General features: G+C 47.7%; 1 protein-coding gene across 5 annotated transcripts in view; it reads left to right on the plus strand.

Moving 5' to 3' along the window:
* The first annotated feature begins 1980 nt into the window (after positions 1 to 1980).
* Positions 1981 to 25362, plus strand: part of LOC133346071 (natural resistance-associated macrophage protein 2-like) — a 42312-nt gene continuing 18930 nt past the window's right edge. Inside the window, exons 1-12 of one of the 5 annotated variants that reach the window (XM_061557386.1) lie at positions 1981 to 2137; positions 2555 to 2639; positions 6275 to 6403; positions 12078 to 12127; positions 17133 to 17228; positions 20361 to 20515; positions 21144 to 21266; positions 22343 to 22462; positions 23100 to 23206; positions 23595 to 23665; positions 24519 to 24586; positions 25185 to 25340. In XM_061557386.1, the coding sequence (XP_061413370.1) occupies positions 12109 to 12127; positions 17133 to 17228; positions 20361 to 20515; positions 21144 to 21266; positions 22343 to 22462; positions 23100 to 23206; positions 23595 to 23665; positions 24519 to 24586; positions 25185 to 25340 (915 nt within the window). In that variant the 5' untranslated portion in view covers positions 1981 to 2137; positions 2555 to 2639; positions 6275 to 6403; positions 12078 to 12108. Of the gene's footprint in view, positions 2138 to 2554; positions 2640 to 5466; positions 5572 to 6001; positions 6404 to 12077; positions 12128 to 17132; positions 17229 to 20360; positions 20516 to 21143; positions 21267 to 22342; positions 22463 to 23099; positions 23207 to 23594; positions 23666 to 24518; positions 24587 to 25184; positions 25341 to 25362 lie in introns of those variants that run through there. The other 4 variants (XM_061557385.1, XM_061557388.1, XM_061557389.1 and 1 more) reach the window with 4 other exon arrangements.

Raw genomic sequence — 25362 nt, forward strand, 5'->3', positions numbered from 1 at the left:
TACTTGTATTACTATTGATTGTTGAAAGGTGTTTTTACATGACTTGTTCAGTGCGAATCCAATTAATGTATTTGAAATCCTTCATGCATTTCGTATGTATGTTGAACTTCTTTCGCACCGTACGTCACCAACACCATGCTCATGGGAGGTGCATTGCTGATTTCACTGCAGACCTGCATGTTTCTTTTCTTTTAAAAGCGAAAGCCTTTTACTATGACAAATGAATTATGTTCTATTGAGGCATTACATCTAAAAATAATAATAAAAAATTCTCCTTCAGCCTATTGGTTTTCCAGCCAATTATTATCAAGCTGCCTGCTGTGTGACCATTATCTTCTCGGCATGAGCATTCGGTTTGGACTCTCTTGTCCACTCCCCTCCTCCCCGCCCCCCACCCTCCCCTCACTAAAGCTCACACGGCTCCGTGTTTGATCACCAACAGTCGCTTACCTGCGGGGTTTGGCGTGGGGGGAGGGGCGAGAGAGAGAGGGTCACCTCCGGTAAGTCATCACGCGACAGCGCGTGCGCCTCGTTGTGAAATCCGCGGTCAAGCTGCAAACTGTTCAAAAATCGCTCCTGCTCTTCTGCTGACCTCACAGTCTGAAGTAATAGCTCAGCCTCGTCGTCCTCCCTGCTGAAGACATCTGCCTTTGACCTTCTGCCTCCTCTCTACACCACTCTGACCTCCCACGAAGCCTCATCCCAATTATATCACCTCTTCTCTCACCCAGCGAGCAATGTTTATACAGCGCGGTCGCTGTGCATTAGAGATGCGGTCGAATGTCGATCATTTGTAGATCCACATTGTGTTACATGTGTAGTGGGTAAATACTTGGAGAACTTCTTGTGATGCAACACGATATTTATTAACAATCTGGGCACAGGTCCCTAACACGAAGAGGTAACGGCCCCTTCCACCCGACACCTAAAGAGGTGAATGGCCTCAGGGCTACACGACCGCCTAACACTGGGACCACCCTGCACGTCTTTGTATCCCTCCGGCGAGGGGGCTCTAGGGGGCTCTAGGGGGCTCTAGGGGAGACTATCCCAACCCGACCGTGCCAAGGTGTACGGGTCCTGACCTCTGGTCCGCTCAGACCCGGCCCTTAGAAGGACATCGGGAGAGGGGAGCCCCATGGTCTCACAACCGGCCACACTCAGCTCCAGCCCTGCGAAGGGCAGCGGAGATTGTGGCCCAGGGTCCTATTCTAGCCCCGTCTTCGGTCTTCGTACTGGTATGACGACTGAGCTGGACCCTTGAGAGGTCCGGCTTATATAATGGTTCGTGGCTTGCTCCGCCCTAGCCACGGCTCTCTTCCAGAACTTTCTGGAAGGTGCCATCATCCCCCAGTCCTCCCTCCCGCGGTCCGGGGATTGTGTCCCAGGATCCACTTCCCAGGGATTGTCGTTGACCCCTTTGGACCATGGTCACTAACCCCGGCGTGATAGCGCTTCCGCCCCCTGTTGACGAGAAGGGGCAGCTACCAGCCAACAGAATGGGGAGTGTCGATTAATGCCTCGACACATGAATGCGTGCACACGTGTGGCAATGTGCAAATGGGAATGTTTACAAAATAAAGGTCACGGTCAAAATCATGATGGTCAGTACCGCACCGGGCCGCCCTTGTCTCCCCAGTACTAATGTTTACACACCGCACCAGGTACTCATTTAAGGCTAAGTCGACCTATATGATGGTCAGGGCCAATTCAGATGTCTGTCACCGATGTTGGCCGTGCTGGAGTCGCCAAGTTCAAAGCGCAGCGCGCTAACCTCTCACCAGCGCTCTCCACAAACAGACATACAACATCCACACACATGCTGACCCATCACCCAGCAGTAAAACAACAGGGATTTGTTAAGAAGCACCGGCTTACTCATTTACCCGCAGACTCTCCAGGGCCAGACACGTGTGTCCGCTATCCTGGCGTGCACACACTCATTCACGCTCCCGTTCGTTCATCGTTAACGTCATTAACTCCGCGTGCTGTCGGGATGCACTGAGAGGCGAGAGAGAGAGAGAGAGATGCAGACTGGCCGTGCCATTCCCCATCCTCTCGTTATTAGGTAACACGCGTCGTGCGAGTGAGTTCTTCACAAGCGCGTGGCACACTCGGAGTCACGCGCCAGGTCTCTCAGGTGAGCTTGCCATTCTTGATTTGAAGCTTTCCATACTCTTTGGTGCTTTCGGTAAAGTCACGTAGGTATAAAATAAATCACGACGTTTCGGGCGCAACACAAGCGTCCATCATCAGGTGGGAAAGCGTGGTCTGCTGGTGAGGCAGACTGTTTTAAAAGGTTTGAAATGGGTGTAGCACAAGGGTCATAAGGAATTGGCCGGGGCTAGTGATGTTAATGTGAGAAATTAGCGTGTAACTGTAAGATAGGAGAGCGGCCTCCTCGACGAGGGCACGGAAGTGGCTATGTTAATGTGAGCTTGCCATTGTTAACCACGCAGGTGAGAAGAATGCGAGCACGGCGATTCTGGTAAGAAGTGGGAGATTGCCTGTAAGGACTAAGCAGGGATTAATGTCTCACTCGGTATTTTCCCGTAAGGCGTCTGGGCTGTCTTGGCTGTCGGGGGATTATAGGCGTAAGGAACTTCCATTGTAGGCGTAAGGAACTACCACTACAGCACAAGGTAAGCCTATCCATAGTATATGTTACCGAAATAAGTTCAACATACATACAAAATAACTTGTCTGTCATGCACTCCCATAGGGCCTTGTGGCTGATGGAATGTGTAAAATATACTTCTGTTCTTCATGTAGAGGGACAGACATATGGAGATGTATTGTGTACTTTATTTATTTGGTTGCTTCTTTGGTGTGAGGGCGGTGGCACAGTGGTTCGTGTTCAGTCTTTCGCACATGGCTATAACGAGAGCCGAGTGATATCAGACCTTAACCCGTTCTCGCTCCTCCGTTCATCAACTGAAATTTTAGACTCAAACCCCCACCGAGCCTCTTAATCAGTGGCAAATCCACTGAGGCCCCGGCATTTGTCATTTTAAACTAAAGCTAAACTAATTTTTGTTTTACCAGGTAAGGCCCACTGAGCTATGCAGTTCTCTTTCAGAAGCTACCTGGCCACAGTTAAGAGCTCAATGAAGTTGCTTATCACGTGGCAATTCACAGCAGCCAGATACTCTAAAACGCATATTTCTATATGTGGAGGAAAAAAATCGAAGGACCCGGAGAAAAATCCACGCGACCAAATTCCAAATGTACCGGCGTCAGGGTCGTGACGGAACCCACGACCTCCTGTATACTAGGCGAGGAAGTTAACATCTCGTCACCGCGTCGCCCATTATTGTCGGCTTCTCAATAGCAACCCTTGGTTAATGCTCGCTGTATAAATTAACTGTGTGAGTTCACTCATTAGGCGGCCGCCATCCCAAACAAGATTGAGATCAACTACTTTAAACACAGTGGTTGAATGTGTTATCAACAGATCACTAATCTGTTTGGCCCATCCCGTCCTGAATAACGCACCATTCCGGCTTCATTATTTATTTTGAAAGTTTTCCCTAACACGGACACCAAATGACATTTCGTGCAAATAACCACAGCCACGGTTACTTACGCTGCCTAAGTGGGGGTTTTCAAGGCAATATGTCAGGGACATTCGAGTGACTAGGTTCAAACCCCGTAGGCGCCACGGTGCTGAGATGTTAACTACCTCGCCTTGTATACAGGAGGTCGTGGGTTCGCTCACAACCCTGACATTTGTGTAGTGGGTTCTTAGGACGCGCAGACGACTTGTAGAGGCAACGCTATTTTATTAACGAACAACACGTTAACCACACTGTGTACAGACTACTTGCTGAAGGGGGAGCTGGAAGAAACACGACGTTTCGGAGGCAACACAAGTCTCTGCCTCTGAAACGTCGTGATTTAATTGCTTTATTTTCATTTATTATTATTCTTATTTTATTTATATTATTTTTTACCTACGTGACTTTACCGAAAAAACTATAAGATTATGAATCCTTGCAGTCACGAAAGCTTCAAATCTTGAGATGATGTGCCTTCGTTCCATAACACCAGTACACTTGTGTATATTTGGAGATTGCATGTCCCTCGACGTTTAGAAACTCTGTTTAGAGTATTTTGCTGCTATATATTTCTACATAAGGCAATTCATTGGGATATTATTTGTAACCAGGTCGCTTCTGAAAAAGAGCTATATAGCTTAGTGGGTCTTACCTGCTAAAATAAAAAAAAGTTTAATTTATAGTTATTACGTCTCCCACCCCCTTCCAACCTTCTCACTCCACTGACCACAGCAAACAAACAGCGCCTGACGGAGTACGTCTAATAACATTGCTCATCGTTCCCAGAACCTGGGGCCTGAGCACAGAAAAAACTGCGTAAAAACCTAGTAGGCAGAGATTTGCGTCAGCTCTGAAATGGCAAAATGCCAATGGCGGAGTATCTGGAGTATCCCAGCCACATCGTAAACATGAACTCCAGCAGGACATTTTTTTTTATCTGCAACGTGGCAACTGTGACATCACAGCTCCAAGCATTCAGCTGGGCAGTGGCTGAGATAAGGTGCATATTTATGTGCAGTACTTAACGATTTAGAGGCGTTTACATGCATATATTCGCGCGAGAGTGAATGTAATTGAGTGTTTCTTTACCCGTATAACTGGGTCAGTAGGGAGCGCTGTCAACGAGGGTTTGACGATATAAACTGCAGTGCTGTGAACTTTATTCCAGACTCCTCACGTCTTTAGAGTCATCGCCCTCTCGTGTCATGATTTGGCTTTAGGCGGCCTGTTTGGGCCGTCCTGTGAAAAACGGCCATTGCCCAAACGTCGCATTTATTAAACCTCTTTGGGGCCGTCCATAAATGACGTCACGCACCTAGGGGGGGGGGTGTCAGACATTTGTGACGATGTGTGACGATACTGTGACGTTACATAAAAGTGCGCAACTTTAAATATAGACACGTTCTACTTAATTAAATATACTTTTTAATAAATGTCTTACTTTTTGTGACGCCGTGTGACGAAGGGGGGGGGGGGGATAAAAAAATCGTCCAAAATCGCGTGACGTCATTTATGGACGGCCCTTTTAATGTTTAAGGCGGTGGTATGTTGACTTTTGTTTTCGAATACAATTTTGCCAAATATAAATAGGAGTGAACATTCCACATTTATATAATTGGGGCCAGTCTACATACAAAGAGATCTTGTTGAAATTCATTCTAATTATAATTCTAAATAATTAATCTGATCGTGGACACAATTGCGACCTTTTTGCTGGTTGTAAATCACCTTTCGGGCCCCTTATGCACGCACTCTTATCGTGACTTTTATCGTGAGGATAGAAGTAACATTTTTTAAAGTGTTTTGTTATTATTATTTAATTTCATGTGAAAGTCAATGCTACCAATGTCTTTACGCTGGAATAAGTGGCCCATTCACGAAATCTTGTTTTTTTTTACCCACCCGCCACCAGTGAGTCAACAACATTTCCCAATCGCAAACCACGTGGCTCTATGTGAACATTTTGACCCACCGAGGGCCACCGTAGCAGCATCGGAGGCGTCCACGTGATCTGCAGGTGAATATTTAGCAAACTCAAAACAACAACAATTAACAAAAATTGCACCGCAGGTCCTTATTAGGCGTCACTGCCTGACAGCATAACAACGACCCGTATTTGCTTCATAAATTGTACCAAAAAAAATAACAAAAAAACCCCGAAGTAAGTAAACAATTCACTTGCTCCTTTCACCCGGAAGTGGAACACGTGCCGCGTGGGTCGTGGGGGGAGGGGCGATGGGGTGTGAGGGGCGGGGGCGGGGCATGCGCTCCCAGATTCCGTAGTGCACACGCGCGCGACGCACAGCCGGCTCGCTCTCCATTGGTCGATGCCCCCCAGCGGGGGCGGGGTGAACGCCAATCAGCAGCCGCCGAGAGTCTCGGGGCCCTCCCCCCCCCCTCAATGCGCGGTGGGAAATCCAAGAAGCCGCGTTGCACGTGACCCGGAGATGATTGAGACCGTGGCGGGGTTGAGGAGGAGGAGGAACCGAGTCGCGCCGGTCCCCGTGGCCGCGCTCAGAGCGATCTCTGCCTCCTCTCGCCGTGCCCCCGTCCCCTCTTCGCAGCCAGCCCTGCCCTGGCTTGCCCACGCTCTCGGTCTGGCTTGCCCTTCGCTCGTCTCTCAGCAGCCTCTCCCCCCCCCCCCCCCCCCCACGTCCTCGCTACCTGGCCCTGGTCGAGTCGTCTCCCTGCCCTGCACCGTGGCTCCTGTTTGTCTCCAGGAGTGCTTCTGCCCTCCCTTGTCTTACCGCGTCTCTGGACTTGCACCTTCTCTGCCCTGGCCGCCTCAACCCACGCTGCTGTGTCGAGACAGCCTGGCTCTACCCTTACCTCGTCTCGGCATTCGCAAGGTGAGCAGCTACTCTCTAAGAGGGGTGACGGGGCTGAGGTGTTTGGTTTGAGGGGGTTGTGTTGGGGTACATGACAAAGATCGTCAGTGGTGGAAATTTCAAAGTTTCGTGGCGTTCTCGAGTTGTGTGTGTGTATGCTGCCGGTGGTACTGCGTCACTGTGTTAGGATGGGAATGTGGAATTTCCACCACTCGGTGGCAGTTGAGCAAGTTTCAAGTTTTTCAAGTTTAATTTATTAGGTGTAGCCCTGTGAGCCACTCGGCTCTTGAATCGGGTGCAACCGCAACAAACAAAAAACAAAAACATGAACAAGAAAACATCTTAAAGCGAATGTGTGACTAAGAGCAGCGGTCGATGTGTTGCAATGGGAGGTTGACTTGTTGGTTTGATGTGGGCAATGACGATGAGTTGTGCTTCTGTTGACCATTACTCGCACCTAACGCACTTCACATCAACATTAGTCGCACGTAATCGTCCCCGAGGGCATAGCCCACGGCGCCTTGCGAGTGGCGTTTTATTCATGTGATTGGATCGTATCAGCCATGGTCTGGCTGTAACAATCATTCTCGCTGCTGCACATTAAGTGAGCTTAAGGGCATTTCTTTCTTTGTTTGACAAATCGTCACCGCCCTCGTCCCTTGGCTTGTGATTCCTTCCAGCGGAGTGTCCTGCTCAAAGCCCGCTTTTCTTGTTACAGTGTCAATATAACGTCACTGAGTTGCATGTTTTTCGTACGCGTGAGTGGTCCACTCGCTCTTGTCCGGGTGTCATTGCAAAGCATGCAAAGTTCCACGGTTCAGTTGCTCACGTCGCAGATTTCCTTACATTTTATCTTTCAGCGCCCACGTATCTTGAGTGTAATTAAACGAGCAGGTCCGGTGAGTAGGGTTCACATGCCTGGGGCAGCATGCCTCCCACAATCTTTGGCAGCCACCCAGAGTAGTAGACAAATGAATTCAAAAAGTCAACAGTGCCTCTGGCCTTTGGTTTATATAGCAAGAGATGTTGGCATAGAGCCATCATGTCTGGTCGAAATGTTGAAATCCGTGTATTAAGTTGAAACGTACGTTTCATCTCCGTTTAGATTAGAAAAGCCACATTGTCTCACAAATACTCTTGTTTTCAGAAGGGTCCTAACATTGGGATGTTTGGCCAGTTCCGTCACTGCGTGTTCTAATGCACGTGAGAGAGAAACAGGAGAACACCCGTGTACACAAGGGGATAATACAAGCTCGGCACGGGCATCTCCTAGCCACTTGACAGCCCAGTGGGTTTGGGAGTTTTACAGATCCGCGTGTAATCCACCAACACATGCCTCCAATGTGCAGCTCATAGTCATGCATATCTGCGCCCAGCTATAAAATGAAATAATATTTTCAACCGCATAACAGTGAATGCTCACGTGCCTAGTATTGCATTTTTAATACATGACATTTTATTATTACACTTTTGCATTTATATGGCATCTTAATGCGACTGCCTCTAAATCGTATACATATATTGGGAGATCGGTGTCAATGTGATCCTGATTTTTTGTGTTTAGAAAGAGTTGGTGGAGGGTAGAATGCTGTAGAAAGGAGAGAAACAGGAGTTTTCCTTTATTGTAAATGTGCGAGTGAGGACCATCGCTGATAGAACACTTTTTATTAGTGTTTCGTGTGAGGGCTTAGGAACAGTAACAGGGAACTATTGATTATCCACGGAAAATAAACGACAAGGCGTACACAAACACGTTCATTTTGAAACATCTACAAAAAAAGCACGCACAAAATTAACAATAGGAGGAAAATTAACCATCAAAAATGTAAATATGAGACCTAAAATAGCTATACATTCTCACCGGTATATTTGGAATGTCACCTTTTGAAGCACACCTTGCAATCATTGGCTGCCAATCTTCTTGTTGGAAGCAAGACGAGGCTATGATATCGGCAATGAAGTCACATCCGGATCAATTCCGGGCTGTATTGGGCAGCCCGATTTCAAAGCTGGCCTGCCCAGGCTAGCACCAGCCTAGCAGTTCCAGCTGTTACCCGGAATACAGTTTTGTTGACAGCTCAGATCTAGAACGGCCTGAGTTCATCTCGACTTTAGAGGTGCATATGGACACATCATTAGTATGATGCCTCTGATCCCAGGACCTGTCCACTCAATGCTTTTAATTTTTATTTTAGTTTTCTATCTACGTGACTTTACCGAAAGAACCAAGAATATGAATTCCTGCAGTCACGAAAGTTTTAAGTCTAAATCTGTCCACTCAACTTTAGTTCCCATATTCGCAAATAAGAATATCAACTGTTAGGAAAAATAATCGTTCAACGAACTGATGGGCGATGGACGAAAATGGTTACAGAATGAAAGCCAAGGGGGAAGGGGGGAACCCGACCAAGAAAACTAAACAACTGAACTAAGTTATTTTTTTTATCATGGAAGGCTCACTGAACTATATAGTTATTTTTCAGAAGCCACCTAGCCACAAATGATAGCTCAACGAAGTGCCTTACGTGGAAATGTATAACAGCCAAACACACTCTAAACGCACGTTACTAAATGCAGAGGGGAAAACCGGAGGACCCGGAGAAAAACCCACCCGACCATGGGGAGAACATGCAAACTCCAAATATACAGGCGTCAAGGTTGGGATCGAACCCACGACTTCGTGTATACCAGGCGAGGCAGTTAACATGTTACCACCGTGGCGCCTACGACTACCACGGAAATGGAGCAGCCAAATCGGTTCATGTGAAGGAGCGAGATGGAATGTGGCATTGCCGGTGACGTCGTAGGGAGGCTTTCATCTAGCAGTGGATTGACCATGGCTCATGATGATGCTAAGCAAAAGGAATTTTTTTATTAGTAATGGTGAGAGCCCAGTCACCTGTTAACTTTGTAATGTTGTGTGTTTGTTTTGTCACTGTACACACAACCTGGTGGCAAATGTTTTGATTTTATGGCTTTGCATCACCCCTGGTTGCTACTTGGCCCATTGTTTCAATGTATAATTCGACGTGACATTTTAGTTTCCTGACAACAAAAACGAGCCACTTGAGTGGGTTTTTTCGTAAAATCCTGCTTGTAGTGAGAAAACCATTGCAACACCCGTGAGATAAAAATAGATTTTAGAAAAACCCCAACACGCATGGTTATACTTCTCAGTCAATGCGACCGAACTGATTTGTGTATCTTCTCTGATCTGTGTAACCAACCGTTTCAAACCCACCATCAAAGCCGTACTGTGCATCGATTCTCATGAACGTGAACTTTCAAGAGCAGTCACAGGTGTACTGTCTTATCGCATGGATCACATCAGGCAGGGGGATTTACTCAAGTGCTGCTGCAGCTAAGAATGTCAGTGTTTCACATAAAGTGCAAAACATGTACGTGTGCATGTTGAACTTCTTTCGCACCGTACGTAGCCAAACCGTGCTAATCGGAGGTGCGGGGGAAGGACAGCAAAAAGAAGTTCTAAAGAAATGGGTTTTCAATCTAGAAAACATTGATAGAGGCCATCACGGTGTCTTATTAAGACGCATTTGCTTCCTGACACATTTATATTGTTAAATACACAGCTTAAAACTTCCATCAGCTGTCTCATCAGCAGAGCCAAGTAAGTTAAACAAATACGACATGTCTCGGACCGCATCCGTGAACATAAAGCTGACCTGAAACACGGTAGGACAAACACCTCAGCCGTGGCAGATCACTGTTACAACTCAGTGGGCTCACATGATATTGACTTCTCCAAGACAGAGGTTCTCTGCAAGCCATCTGGCTATCATGAGAGATTCGTTCATGAGGCGATCCACATATACAAACACAGAGACAATTTTAACCGAGAAGATGGATTCTGGCTTAGCAATCATTGGAAGGACGTGATAAACCATTTCGATACACATTAGGGTGTGTAGAATAATACATAGTATTATATTAAAATGTATAAGGTATAGGTTGGTTTACAGCAATACAGTATATAATTTAATGTTGGGTTTATCTATGGCAGTATATAGTACGGTATATGCTCGTGTGATGTAAGAGAATAAAGTTTAGATGGAAGCATATTATAGAATTTTTACGACGTAGAATTGCAATGTATTACTTGCTGTTAGTAACTCAGCTTATTGTAGAGTATAGTAAGTATACTGATGGTGCTAAGCAGTTTATACTTTAGTTTTTTATGTAATTTATACTTTAGTTTTCTACGTGGTTGTTGAGTAACTGCAGCTACATATCATTAACATTCCTTTCCTTTGTTACTGCTAATCCCTGCACCCCCCCTTGGTGCTGCTAATCCTGCATTATGCATGGGCATAATATGACTTTGAAACCCCCCCAACGCCTACGCATTTTCCATGAATATGCTAAATTCCTCTTCATATGCACATTCTTTTTGTTAAGGCGCTCTTCCACCTCCAACGCAGCTTATATATAAGCTCCTAGCTTGGTAGTGTCTCATTCTTCACCTGAAGACGGCTGCTTGCGTTGTAGCCGAAACGTCGTGAGAATTATTTTATTTTATTATGTTTTATTTTTATTATTTTATTACTTCCCTTCTACGTGACTTTACCGAAAGAACCAAGAAGATGAATCCCTGCAGTCACGAAAGCTTTAAATTGAAAAATACTGCTGGGTTGTCAGATGTCATTTTCAATGTACGCCACCTTCACAATGGGGCCCTGCCAGCACAAATCAGTTATGAATAAAAACTCGTTATGCTCTGTTGTGAATCATTGTTGGTAATGCATAAGGAAATACGTAATTACTCAATACTCATTATAAAACAATGTTGACTTTGTAAATTATTATCTCGGCATGTAAGCAGCTACAAAAACTTGGGGGCACGTTTGCAGCGCAGTTCGCTGTTTAATTCAGTTCACAGCACAGGTGGGCTTACGTCTTTTTAGACACCCACTCGGTGATGATGCGGCGGTGATGTCCAATGGGGATTCGATACATTTCCATCATAAATGCTGCGTTGGCACACGCTGTGCCAACTCCACACCCACCGTCAACCCAGGCACTCTTCCTTAATATCCTCACTTCCCTTTACTCGGCCTCTTTTTTGCAGCAGGCTCGGCGAGAGTCAGACGGAGCACAACTTTGCCGATCCATTGATTACTGTATTGGTTTTTGTTTGCACAAAAGTGTCGACAGGTCTGGTTTGGCTCACACGTCTCTGATTATCACAGTAGGCCAATGTTTCATGTTTACCTGAATTGAAACTTTGCTTGTCTTTGCGTCTGCCTTATGAAACAATTGTGTGTATATCTGCCATTCCTCTGTGTCTTGTTAGACATTGGTTTGCTTGCGATGCACTCCTGGTCTGTCATTGTCTGTTTGTCTATCTGATAGTTGCTTAATTGACTACCTGCCACTGTCTTTTTCTCTGTTTGCTTGCTTGTGTCACTGTTATTATTATCATCTGCACGACTGCCTATTGTTACATCACGGAATCGTGGTGAGATGGCGCGGTGGCTTGGCGAGACCTCATCCAGCAGTGATTAAGCATGGCTAATGATGATGGTGATGACTGTCGCCGTCAAATTGCCTTCCCCGTATGTCATTGTGTCGTTTGCCCGCCAGCTTTGCAGGCGTTCGTGATCACAATGGCTGCAGTTTATTTGCATGGGCTCACCACGCGGAGCCAAGAGCTCACTGTAGTTTTTGTCGTTGTCAGGTAGAGCGAGAGTAACGCACGTGCGGCCAGGATGAAGGATGAACATCCCGGTAAGCTGCCGGAGATGCACGCACGTGAACGGATTTCCCACCACCTTCGGAAAAACAACCTGGTCGGATCGATGTTCATCAGCTCCTTGATGCGATTTTTGTAATGGCTTAACAGCAGTCAATTGAGTATTGAAGATATTGGATTAGTTGGTACATGTTCTTTTTGAAAAGAAAAATGTAGCGAGTAAAATGTGGTGTCCTTGGGCATGTGTGTTTAGAGCCATGTTTTAGTTTTGTTCACTATTTGCGCAATGGTGTATCGATCAAAACAGATTTTTACGTTCCCGATATGTGCATTGAGTTTTTTGTTTGTAAGAATCTCGTGTGATGAAATAGAATTGTACGGATAAAATGTTTCCTATAGTCTCATGGAATAAATGAGATGGCAGATTAGAGATAATGTAAGAGACGTACAAGACAGGACAGAAAAGATGAGACGGTACAAATTAAACTAAATGGAAACAATATAACGGTTAACCCCTGACGATTTGATCAATTGTCATGTTTTGGGGTCTCGTTTGACTGTTTAATTTTGACTGAATATTGCATATGTTTGTCTTGTTTGTCTTGTATTTTTTCTTTAATTATTATAAGGGTGTATTAGCATATCACTTTCAAGTCAATCATAAATCACAGATTTTTAGACAGCACCATTCAACAGAGCCTGTGGGGGGGGGGAGGGAGTCATTGTCGCCATCATTTACGCATCTGGTGCTCAGGAAGACAGTCCCGTGTGCCCTCAGCAGATCGGCTCACTTCTCTCGTCGTCACCCGAGTCGACCAAAACTTTCGCGACCTAATTGCGCAATTTTCCTTCGTGAATAAGTCGGTTATCACGTAATTCACTTGAATTGGCCTTGAAAAGCGAGAGAGTAGCTGAGATTCGAGGCGGGTGAAGTTCACGAGAGCAGTTTGGCGTGAAGGTTGTGGTTACCGCCTGTGTGTAGGCGCAGGGCTTTAACGAGGCAGCCAAGATGATAACGCGAGCGGCAATGCCAGCTGTTCATATCAACGCGCACGGTGGTTGGCGAAGTGTGCTTAACACGCAATTTTGCATTTCCGCTTTTTACTAGCGTAGTGAAACAATGTGCAGTTATTGATGTTTTGTAATAATTGGATGTCAAAAATGTTCCCGGGACAAATTTGGAGGCAATTTAATCAACGGCGCGGTCACGTCTTATTTCACTCGCATGTCATTCTTGTGAGACCCACGACAACCAAATCGCCAATAATGTGCCAGTTCGTGTCATCTCGGCAGCTATGCAGGGTGGGGTTTGGTTAGTACTTGGATGGGAAGACTGCCTGTGAATGCTGTGTGTCAGACTTGTGCTTGGAGGTGGCCAAGAGATGACAGCACAGCAAATGGACACTTGAGTCTAACTGTGCCGAGCTGTGTAAATGTTTAGCCTCTGATTATACGTGGTGGGTTCCCTCCCACATGAAGCCAAATGCGCATGTATGTATGTATGTTGCACTTCTTTCCCACCGTACGTAGCCAACCGTGCTAATCGTTGGTGCGGGGAAGGACAACAAACTAAACGCAAAGCATGAACACAATTGGCCAAACCGTTAAATGTAAGACCTTCCTGAAAAAGAGTCCTGAGACTCGGCGATGCTTTCCTGTGTAAATGAAGTGCATTGTCATAATTATTAATATTGTTGATGAACAGCAATTGCAGAATCGGCATCTTCTTTTATGTGCAGCTGGCTGTCATTCTATTCTTTGGTGTGGAAATATGTTAAGGAACTGTTGAGGGCTGCATCAGAAAGTTTGTGTCGCTTTCCTGTTTCTGCTCCATTGCAGGAGAGTAGCCGACTGGTTTACTACTGGGTGCTCCATAGTTTGGGTTACATGGCCACAGGCAGGCTGTGGCTCGCGTCTTACATTTTCCATTCATGAAGGAGTCGTACGCATTGGCCTGTTGATGTTCTGTTGCGGTTGATTATTAAACCAGTGTCTTTGAGTAATGTTCAAATTCAGGAGGTGCAATGTTTGCTCTCTTGAATGAGGTGTTTATTCTGGACTTCCATGTTGTACCACTCTATCTGCTAACAGCGTTTTTCCGGATGTGGGTGAGATTGTAGAATGATGACAGCGCATTCCAGAAGGGGGATCAGTGGCGAGGTACATTGTTGAGTTCTTAGTTGATGGGTAGGTGGTTGTCCTTGGTAGTAAAACGTGTAAACTCCCTAGCAGTTTGCGCGATATCTCTGCGTATATATGGTGGTAGAATTTTCGCCAGAATAGGGAGGCCCCAGGGTATTGATGTCGGTTTCAATGCTACCATTCTGGTTATGACGCGCATTGTGTTATTTATTTGATCGTCTAGTTTCGTGTACAGAATGTGCAGTCTTCTTTCGTATGGCATGTAAGCAACAGTTTGTATAGATGTCATAGTTGAATGTTCGGGTCTTTCAACCAGTCCGAGGCGGCAGTAGATGCTCCATGGATTGCAGCGATAGTGATGTGTTTTGATGGTTTGGGTTTTACCATAGTCACAAATTGGCGAATATTTCATTTTCCATTTATGGAACGTGTATGAACATCTCCCATGCTGCGTCCGAGCGTGGTTCAGTGTGGTCCACAGGCATCGTGAGAGAGAGAATCCCGGAACTTCCACCATCAATTGGATTGCTTACTATATTTACATTGTACATAGTTCTGGTTGTGTATTATTACTACTACTTTATGAGTCATGTTTATAAAATGTCAATGCTTTTGTTCTACCGAACCCCTGTAAACCCTCCCTTCCCCCTGTGTGATGTCCTTGCTGCTTTGACTAGGTCGCCATTGAATAGAGTTTCTTAGCTCAATGGGCATTACCTGCAATAATCGACTGGCTCACCCGGCTGCTCAGGCTGACACAATAAACTCACTGCACTTAAGAACCCAGTAGTTATAGGTAGCTTCCTGGATTCAAACCCAGCATGTCAGTGGTGGTTACTCCCCAGCAACATTTGTTTTGAGTCCACACACTGCTGAAGACTCGGAAAATATTAATCCGGGGCCAGAGTTTGTGTGCTTAAGCGATGCTGCTGAAAGACATTTGTCCAGAGGAGATTTTGGTTGCTGGACCAGCACGTTATTTAATTTAAAATTTAAGGCAATGAATGGGAGCCTTGTAAGCCGATTATGTGTTACTCACCAAGATGGCACGTAATAAATCTGGAGCAGCAGCAGCCGCTTGCTTTGTCTGCTAAGTTCAGCTGGGGTATTGCAGATTTAATTTGTTGTCATCTTTCGAACGATAGTAAAAGGTTTGGAGCCGAAACTTTACTTTAAGGTGAGCGGTTATCATTAGGTATGTAAATGACTCGTTCGTTCCATGAATCAATGACTTTTGGCACAGTTCAAGGTCACACCAAGGTTCGCTTGGGATATTTGCCCTTGTGTTGTGCGTGGAATCCTTAGCGGAATGAATCGGTAGAATCTAAAATTCCACATGCGATCAAGCCTGAGAATCGATATTAACGATGAATCGTTGAGTCGTTGTATCTCAGGGCCATGTCAGTGCTACTACCCTCGTGATGCTGAGCACTACATTTCCCGTAAGGAGCGGACTTCCGCTTGGCAGATCATTAGACCGCAGTAGTTTTTCTGTCCCATTGGCCATGTGATCTGTGAAGATGTGAGGGCATTACAGCTGTCGCGCTGCAAATTCTGCGATGGGTACGTGTGTTACCGTGCGTTCCGTAGCGCAGTTGCTACGTTTCTGAAAAGTATTCTGAGATCGCTCGTTATCAACCATCATAGAAATGAGCAAGGTTGGCTGCAATTGAACTCCGGCGCACTGTCTATGCGTTGTGTTTATCACAATAATAATTTTCACGTTGCATCGGTATAAAGCCCGCGGAACTGCTGTACTTTAAAATGTAATTGCCCGAAGGCCCTGCTGCCGGTGTTTTTGCTTCTCCGGAAAACGCGAGGACACGCGACTGGCCGCGCCGGTAAACGCAGAGCAGGCAACGGGCACTCTTTCAACTCGCGCTGTTGTCACACGGCTCCTGAGCGACGAGAAGTTTGAGTTCAGTGAACCGACAGCCAGTCGTGGTTCGGGAGGCTCAAAGGGGGCACAGCCAAGGGCTTTGAAGCGCGCCACGTAACCCACCGTATCATGCACCACGTGACGCGCAACGTGCCACGCGACGCTCCGTGCGACCCACTCCGTCTCAACGCGACACGCCACGTGGGGTTCTGGTGAACGTGTGCGGGGTTTCACCACGTCACCGCTTTTGTGTTTGCACTGTCGAAAAGTTCACTTTATGCCCACATTATTTGTTTATTATTAACCGAGGCATTGTTGAACATAGCACACCTCATATCATAGACAAATACAATCTCTATGTCTGTATGACTTTGTCAATGAAGGTGACTTAGAGCGCTTTACCAAAAATAACATTTGCATGAATTCCTAACACTTCATAATAAACAAAAAACAAGACACTTAGCTTAAAATATCACCAAAGCGATGCCCTCTCGGCAGTGTGATAGGGAGCCTGTGGAGGGGGTGTGTGCAGGGGTAGGCCTCCGGGGTGGTTCAGCGGTGTCTTTTTCAGCATGCGTGGGGTGTGTGTGTGTCTGCGTATGTGTGCAGTGTATCCCTAGTTTAGCACAAGCCCTGTCACCACCTCTCGGTGGCGAATGGCAGTTGTTGTGTGGGTGATGGGCTTGTGTTGTGCATGTGCCGTGAGAGAGCGCATTGCGTGGCAAACCCGGCGACCCCAATTCAATTCCTGCTCACGACGAACACCAGTGACTTATCTGAACCAGTACTGGGCTTCGCCAAGGTCGACTCAGCCTCAAATGGCTAACAAGTGTGGTGTGTAAAACATCACCAGACATGATGCTGGAAACCCACCCCCTCATGTACCGGTGCTGGCTTTCATAGGTGCTTGGTCACAGCATTTGCCCCTACGGTCTGTTAAAGCGGTACGGGGGGGGGGGGATCTTTGTCTTTTGTTTGTGCGTGCATGTAAGTCGTTGAGCGTGCGTGTGTGGTGTGAGCTGCTGCAGGCTGCATGGGCAGGGTGGAGATGAAGGAGGCTGGGGTTGGGGGGCCTCTGGGCTCCAAGCTGCATGGGGGGGCCCCCAGCAGCCCAGGTACCCGAGGAGGATTTCCCGGTGGCGGAGGGGGCGAGCGTGGAGTTGAGGGCCAGCTTGCTTGCGCACGCTGCAATAATTATGCTCTTATTCTTAATTCCACATCGTAACGTGTGCCGATTGATTGGCTGATGCCTAATTATCGTGGCGTAATGAGACTCAGCCGTGCCCAATCCCTGATATCTTCCATCGGCAGTGAAGTATCCAGTGGCGTATCCAGGAATTTACGTCGCAGCTTTGGGGACGGGCGGACAGGTGGCTTCACAAGGAGAGGAGCCACTTGGCTTGAATGAAGATGCAGCCCAGGTTTAAGGGTTACAGCTTGGGAGTGTTTTGGGCAAGCGATAGTTCCTTCGTGGATACGTCACCGCTGGCATCGGTTGCCGTGGCCGATTGGTCGACCGATAAGAGTGAAATCGCCAAAAGGAATGACGTTTAATGAATGAAATTGATCGAATGTCTTTGAAGCGTACATTCATATTGTTCAACAACTTGCATTCCATTTTAGCTTCCGAAACACGTTTGTAAAAAAAAGGTCAAATCTGGCAATAGGAGTCACAGATTTCAAATATTTTACGAAATTTGTTATCAGAAGGCTTCTGTGGTCCTTATTTGTCAGAGAGCCCAAGCCCGTTTAAACGTAACAATTTTCTGCCAGATGGAATGCCATTTGTTACTGCATGCATGCTCGTATTCTCCAGTGCGGGTTGTCGCTGTGTGGAAATAATCTCGTCATTTTTTTTCGTGTTTGTAGTTTCGGAATTGATCCCATGTTTTGTTTTCACTATTCTCGTGACTCGTCGAATGTTGCAATCGTGGCCATCGTGGCCATTTCCCACAAAATCTGCCCTTTCTTCATAGCACGTGACGATTAAAGAGTGACTTGCATCACCAACTTCTCAAACTCTACTCCTCGCAGCCCCTGCCTCGCATAACGAGACCTGCATTGATTCACCGATTAAAATCCATTCTTTCGGTCATGATATACGCGTGAAACGGTGTGCATACGAATATATTATCTCATTAAGGTCGGGCATCCCCGGTCTATCCACTGCTAGATGAAGGCTCCTCTTGTAGTCGTCAGTCACATGATGCAAAAATCCATCGCGCTCCTGCACACGAGCCGATCTCATCACTCCGTCTCCACGGTGGACATCCTCTCGGAGCATGGCTGATGATGATGATGAATTGCAGAGCGAGGCACCACTCTTGTTTGCTGATATTGATCCTGACGCCTCCAAAGGAGACTCGGCTGCGGGAACAGGAGGTTGAAAAGCCCGAATGCTAACTGCTCAGAGAAGTGGTTTAATCATCACTGCCTGTCCTCTTAACTATTTGTATGTCTGCTCATCTACATGTTTTGCCTTTTGTTATTTTTATTTTGGAAACATAAAACACAATCTTGCTACTGCTTCACGAACAGGCTCCACAATGCGCTGGGTGAGGTCGGTTGTGAATCTAAACCTGTGACTCGCTCACCATGCGCTCAGAGTGAGTCGGGTCACTGAACCTTTCAACAGCTGAACAATTGGGCTGATTCTGCTGCTGCCGCTCGTAATTTAAAACGTTAAAGCCTTCTATTGGGTTACACCTGCTCCTGTGAGCCCATATATGGGTATGTGTCCTCAGTGGTGTTCTCGCTCTTCACAGTCACTTTTTTATTTGGCATGGATTAAAAAAAATAGTGCGTGCAGAGGTGGCCAGGTGTGACGAGGGGTCAGAGCCATGGAGCCGACAGTGCAGAGATACTGGGTTCGAATCTGAGTTTCAGCCGGGGGTTCGCAAGTGAAGCCTGTCCTCCCAATGACTGCACACTAAAGAATGCGTACGAATCTCGAATTCTGCTCATGAAATGTTTTGGTTTGACCACTGTGCAGCAAGAAGCTTGGGAAAGTGCGTGGCCCTCGACTTTGTGCATTAAAGGTCAATTGATGAGATCTCAGGAGCAGCTCTGTTGCATCTCCTTCCACGGACCGCTCTCTAACTCAGAGTGATGCATTGGTCGTCTGGAGCTCCGAGTGGTCACTTCATCTCATGACGTGGATCGTACATTCTGAACATAACTGGGGGGGGAAAGACAATTATGAAAATAAAATGAGAGAAAAAAGCCCATGTAACAACTCCTCTAATTACCATTACTGCACAGCACTCGAGGGTTTCTCCTGGCCAGTTGTGGATGTACTCTTGGGCGTGTCGTCCCCTCCCTTGGCTCCCACACTCTGCCTTCAGTCTCGACCACCAGTCGGCCATCATCGCTTCTATGGTGTGTCCTGCTCAAGCCCACGTACTTTTCTTTACTGTCGATATGATGTCTCTCAGTTGCATTCACACTCTGATCCATGCGTTCCTCTCCATGTGCCTGTGTAATTCCAAGTGTGCAGATGATTACAATGCTCGTCGAAGTGTCCGAAATTTATATTGGAAATCGTGGGAACCGCTTACAATATTGGGACAGTTCACCCCTACTTGCAGTGCTGCTTTTTGGCACAGTGACGGTGCCGTGATGATTAACGCTTCTTGTGATGATCATCGTGAAGGGATGTCCTGATCACACGTACACCTGTATCAGCCACGCGATGTGCTTTTTTTTTACTCCAGGTAATGTATTATACAACTTATCTGATGCTAGACATAATGAACAGGACTGCCAAGGTAGATGAAGACGAGCAATCTGGCAGACAGTGACATGAAGACAGATGGACCACACGGGCAGACGTGCAGGCAGTGACATACTGACTGACAAATGGACAGACGGGGGGGGGGGGAGTAACAGACGTTAATTGACACAAAGGGCACACAAACTTGAATGTTTGATGTTTTTTTTTGTGCCTTAGAAACATTCAGGTTTAAGCTGTTTTACAAGAATGACTCGCGGTGACAGAGTGATTGACAGAGAGACAGCCAGACAAATCACTTTGCTCTTGCAGCAATAACAAGGGACACTTGCGTCTTTCCTACTTGCCAAGACCCCCTTGAAAATGCTACGTGCATCTAAGGGCTTATCCTGATAGGATAAAGATTATTGTCAATGAAAACACAAATCATTCAATGGGATTGACGTTTTTTCTCCCGACGTTGCCCCCCCCCACCCTCCCTCTCTATCCCCTCTGCCCCCACCCGCTCCCCGACCAGGCGAGGAGGATGGGGTGCTCAGCGATGGAGTCAGCAGCTACAACAGCCTCGACTCTCCGCAGCGGTCGCCGCCAGAGCCACACGAGAGCAGCGACGCCCCCGCCGAGATGTCCACCTACTTCGACGACAAGATCCCCGTGCCGGACGCTGGCGCTGTGAGCTGCTGCTGCTGCTGCTGTTTTGGGGAAAACACTGCCGCCCCCATCCGCCTCACCCCCCCCCCCTCCACCTTTCCCCCACTGTCTTTTGAACACTTTCCAACTCGGGTCGAAGGCATTCATCGGTCAGATCTGTAATGGTGAGGGGGAGTGCGATGACTTTCGTAAAGATGATCCAATATGAAATGAACTTGAGGGTAAAGTCGTGTTGCATTTGGCGACTCGCCGTGAGTGTATCTGCATGTAAGTGTTCATGTGCACATTCATTCAAGTGTATGTGTGTATATGTGTGTGGGGAGCGGTAGTTTAGAGGTTAGTGTTTGCGCTACAAACCTGGCAATCCGCGTTCGATTGGCGCTCACGGCCAACATCGGTAACGAATATCTGAACTGGTCCTGGGCCTCCCCTAGGTCGATTCAGCCTCAAATAAGTATCTGATGCGGTGTGCAAACATCCCCACTGGCGAGCCAAAGGCGGCCTGGCGTGGTGTTGGCCACCCACCCCCTCGTGTGCCTTGCCGGCCTTGCTAACGCCACTTGTCCTAACAATCTGTTCAGGCTATACGGGGGATCTTTGTCTTTGTTTTACACGTGTATGTGTGTGTACGTGGCTGTGGCTCGCTCAGGGCACGTTCAGCTTCCGGAAGCTGTGGGCCTTTACGGGTCCAGGGTTTCTCATGAGCATCGCTTACCTGGACCCGGGCAACATCGAATCGGACCTGCAGTCGGGAGCCAAGGCCGGGTTCAAGGTGCCGTTGCCACGCTATGTACAAACATCCATTTAGGCACACGCTCATACACACACATGCCTATAGACAACACCTACGGCCTTCATTCGGCACCAAGTTTACTTTTTATTTTACAAGGTAAGGCCCACTGAGCTACATAGCTCTTTTTCAACGGTTTTATTTAACTTGACTTGTGTTTGTCGTGGTCAAATCTTGTAATCAAAAGTTCGTCTACTACCTGTTGTCTAATCAATTCCAAATTTTGCACATGTACTCAGATCCGGTGACAGTGCATGCTTGTATTAAAATCGGCACCAATTCATCAATTAATTGCCTCCCTTCAAGCAATTAAAACATTTTCATGGACGGAATATTAATTAGATATTTTGTGTAGGTGAACAATGCCGCGGTCCCTAAACTGTGGAATCGGCTCGCCCAAGAAGCAGACGTCACGTGTCTCTTGTAATCAAGATGTCGTCCACTTCCCGTTGTCCAATCGAGTTATTTACTTTTTAGTGCACTTTTAAATAAAACCGTTGTTTAAAAACAACTTTTTTAAAGGAGTTTATTCATAAGTGACCTGGCAACAAACGATTTCTCAACAAAGTGGCTTATCACGTGGCAATTTACAGCAGCCAAATACTCTAAAACAAACGTTTCTAAAATTGAGGGCAGAACCGGAGGACCTGGAGAAAAATTTACACGACCACGGGGAGAAGATGCAAACTCCAAATATACAGCAGGCGTCAGGGTTGGGATCGAACTCACGAACTCCTGCATACCAGGCGAAGTAGTTAACATCTTGCCACCGTGGTGCCTCTAAGTGGCGGTTACATTACCACAGCGCTTGTGCCAGGCGAGGTGCACTTTGAGGCCACGTGAAATGTCGACGGCTCGCTGACAGAAGGTCATGGGAGACATGCCAAGGTATTATGGGTTAACTGATTGAGACATGCGCCGATGCACACACTCGTGCACAAAGGCGGACGCACGCCTGTACACACGCAGGCACATACACGCCCGTACACACACAGGCGTTCGCTTACAGCACGAGCCCGAACAACCTGTTAATGGCTACATGGGGGTTCTTTGTCCAGCTGCTGTGGGTGCTGCTGACGTCCACCATACTGGGCTTGCTTCTGCAGCGCCTCGCCGCGCGGCTGGGGGTCGTTACGGGTATGCACCTTGCTGAGGTGTGCAACCGCAACTACCCCAAGGTACTGCCGCACTCACCTGCACTCACCCGCACACCCAACACTCGCCCGCACTCACACACACACAACATTCACCCTCACTCAACCACAAACCAAACATTCACCCAACTCACCCGCACTCACCCACACACCCAAGACTGACCCCAACACTCACCCTCACACCCAACACTCACCTTCACACCCAACAGTCGCACACTCCACACGGGCCTGCACACCCATACTCACCTGTACACACCGGGGAATAGATATTTGGTCGCCTGGCTCATCGCACAGCATGCTCGCCACCGCTTCACCCTCGAATTGTAATCTTTGGCCATATTTGGAGACGATGTAAATTCTTGGTGGAATGGTGGCACCAGTGGGTTGGCGCTCTGCGCTACGGAAACCGCCAGCCCGAGTTCAACTTACATCCATGGGTTACATTGGTAGCGAGTGATATTTGAACCGGTCCTGGGTCCCTCTCCCCTCCATCAATCTGTACTAACCAAGGTGTTGAAGTATGATAATAAAATACAAATTCCCATGACCGACATGGCATGAGGAGAGCCTTCATGCACTTATAGATTAAGAACGGCTGGAGGTTCTCTTTATTGTAAATACATATTGTAATTGTGTTACGTCATCCTGCGTTCGTGTGTAGATCCCTCGCATCGTCCTCTGGCTAATGGTGGAACTGGCCATCATTGGCTCGGACATGCAGGAGGTCATCGGCTCGGCCATCGCCATCAACCTCCTCTCCAATGGCGCGTGAGTGGTGCCAGCACGGCTCCCCTAGCACCGCGCTGCTTATTGCTCAGTTTGGGGATGGCGCCTTGGTCTCTGTAGCAGTCTCCGCTCAGCCATCGCTCAGGCGGAAGGGCTCTCACTCTCATTCCTTCCTCTGGCCAGCCGGCTTCTCTGGCCCTGTTCAAGTGCAGGCTCTGGCCGTGGTTCACTGTCTTTTTTCTTATATATGTGTGTGTGTGTATCTAGGTGGCCGGGCATGGTGCTGGCCTCCCACCCTCTCGTTTTCCGTAACGACGGCCTTCATCGGTGCTCGCTAACCATACTTGCCCCAAAAGTCTTTAGGCTACACGGAGGATCTTTGTGTTGTGTATCTATGGACATCCGTGTGTGTGTGTGTCGCCACCTGCAGGGTTCCCCTGTACGGCGGGGTGCTCATCACCATCGCCGACACCTTCGTATTCCTGTTCCTTGACAAATACGGTGAGTCGCTCCACCGCTGCAGTGAGTTCTCAAAATACCGGGCTCATGCAGGGGTGCAGGGTGCCCCGCTTTGTATCTTTTCTTAACCATATGAAGGCAATGTGCAAGCTGAAACCACCGAGAATCGCGAGCCACCATTGGAACAGACGAACCGATGCTACAGCAGTTAAATGTGCAGTGCAATACGAAACTGGTTTTTCCTGGCACGTGACGTTTTTTGCGCAGGGTAGAAACGCAGCTTTTGACAAGGCAGCATTGCTTTGCCCGCTGTTCAATCGTTGAGCTATGGGAGTGTGGTTTTAGAATTTGTATTTTTGGGGCCCCCCAAAACAACACCGCGTTCTGTTTGAGGATTCGTATATCCACTCAAGTTATTTGAAGGATAGGCTATTACCAATCCTCACCCGATGCTGCCATGGCGTAATAGTTAGCACACTGGACCAGCAATCCAGAGGGCGTCCGTATCAACTCCCAGTGCGGCAGTCGAAACGATGGTGCAAGCATTTAAATCCCTCCCGGCATGGTTCACACAGCAGTAGAGAAGGCCCCACCCACCTTTAGTCGATGGGCATTTCGCGTGCGGTGGGGGTTAGGTGTGGGTACTCTGGCCAATGTATAAAAATCGGCCAAAAAATACCTTCAAAAGAGCATTTTCCTAGAGCTCCCTCGAATGGAGGCTCTTCTGGCAGCAGTGGTGTAAACAAAGCAATTTCAGGGTACCACCTTTATTTCTACAAACCTCCGTTACACCCACACACTTGCCTGCCCTTCCGCTTGCCTGCCTGCCCTGCCCGCTCACAAAGTTGCACCTCTTTGTCATTGCTTCACCGCGCGCTCATCCTCTCCTCCCCAGGACTGCGGAAACTGGAAGCGTTTTTCGCTGTGCTCATCACCACCATGGCCATAACGTTTGGGTATCAGGTGGGTGCCTTTCCGACCGTGGGCCGGTGCGGCTCGTGGGCCGGTGCGTGAACCATTGCGCAGTACTTTACTGGGCTCTGCTTGTCCGGGAGCACTGCCAATCGAAATGTCTCCCCTCCGCAAGTGAGCGTGAGGGTGGCGCCCAGCTCCCATTGGTCACGCGGAGCCAGTGGTGGACATTCAGCTCGTGTGCAGGGGACACATGGATAGTTGCTTCACGAGACCGTGAAAGATAGTGACAGCTCCAGTATGTACGTATGTATGTAGAACTTCTTTCGCACCGTACGCAGCCAACCGTGCAATAGGCCATTGTGCAGCAGTACATAGGTCGCTTTTATTTTCTACCTACGTGACTTTACCGAAAGAACCAAAGAGTATGGATTCCTGCAGTCACAAAAGTTTCAAATCAAGATTGAGTAGATAGATCGTTGGTTAGGATGACGACGTGGTGCATGCCGTTCGTGATATGGAAACTCGTTTCGAACGATTCCAGTCAAATCGGTTCTTACGTACGCGATACGCGCAGCCACGGGTCTGTTTAACCACGTAACAATGTAAATATCTTGTTGTGCTGGCCCACCTCCCCCCTCCCCCCCAGTACGTGATGGTGGCCCCGGACCAGCGCGAGCTGCTCAAGGGGATGTTCTTCCCGTACTGCGAGGGCTGTGGCACCCCACAGCTCGAGCAGGCAGTGGGCATCGTGGGTGCTGTCATCATGCCGCATAACATCTACCTGCACTCGGCCCTCGTCAAGGTGCGAGCGCCCCCCACTGGCA

Source organism: Lethenteron reissneri, chromosome 23 (assembly GCF_015708825.2).
Source record: "Lethenteron reissneri isolate LAM-NWPU_2019-01 chromosome 23, ASM1570882v1, whole genome shotgun sequence".
Lineage (NCBI taxonomy): Eukaryota > Metazoa > Chordata > Hyperoartia > Petromyzontiformes > Petromyzontidae > Lethenteron > Lethenteron reissneri.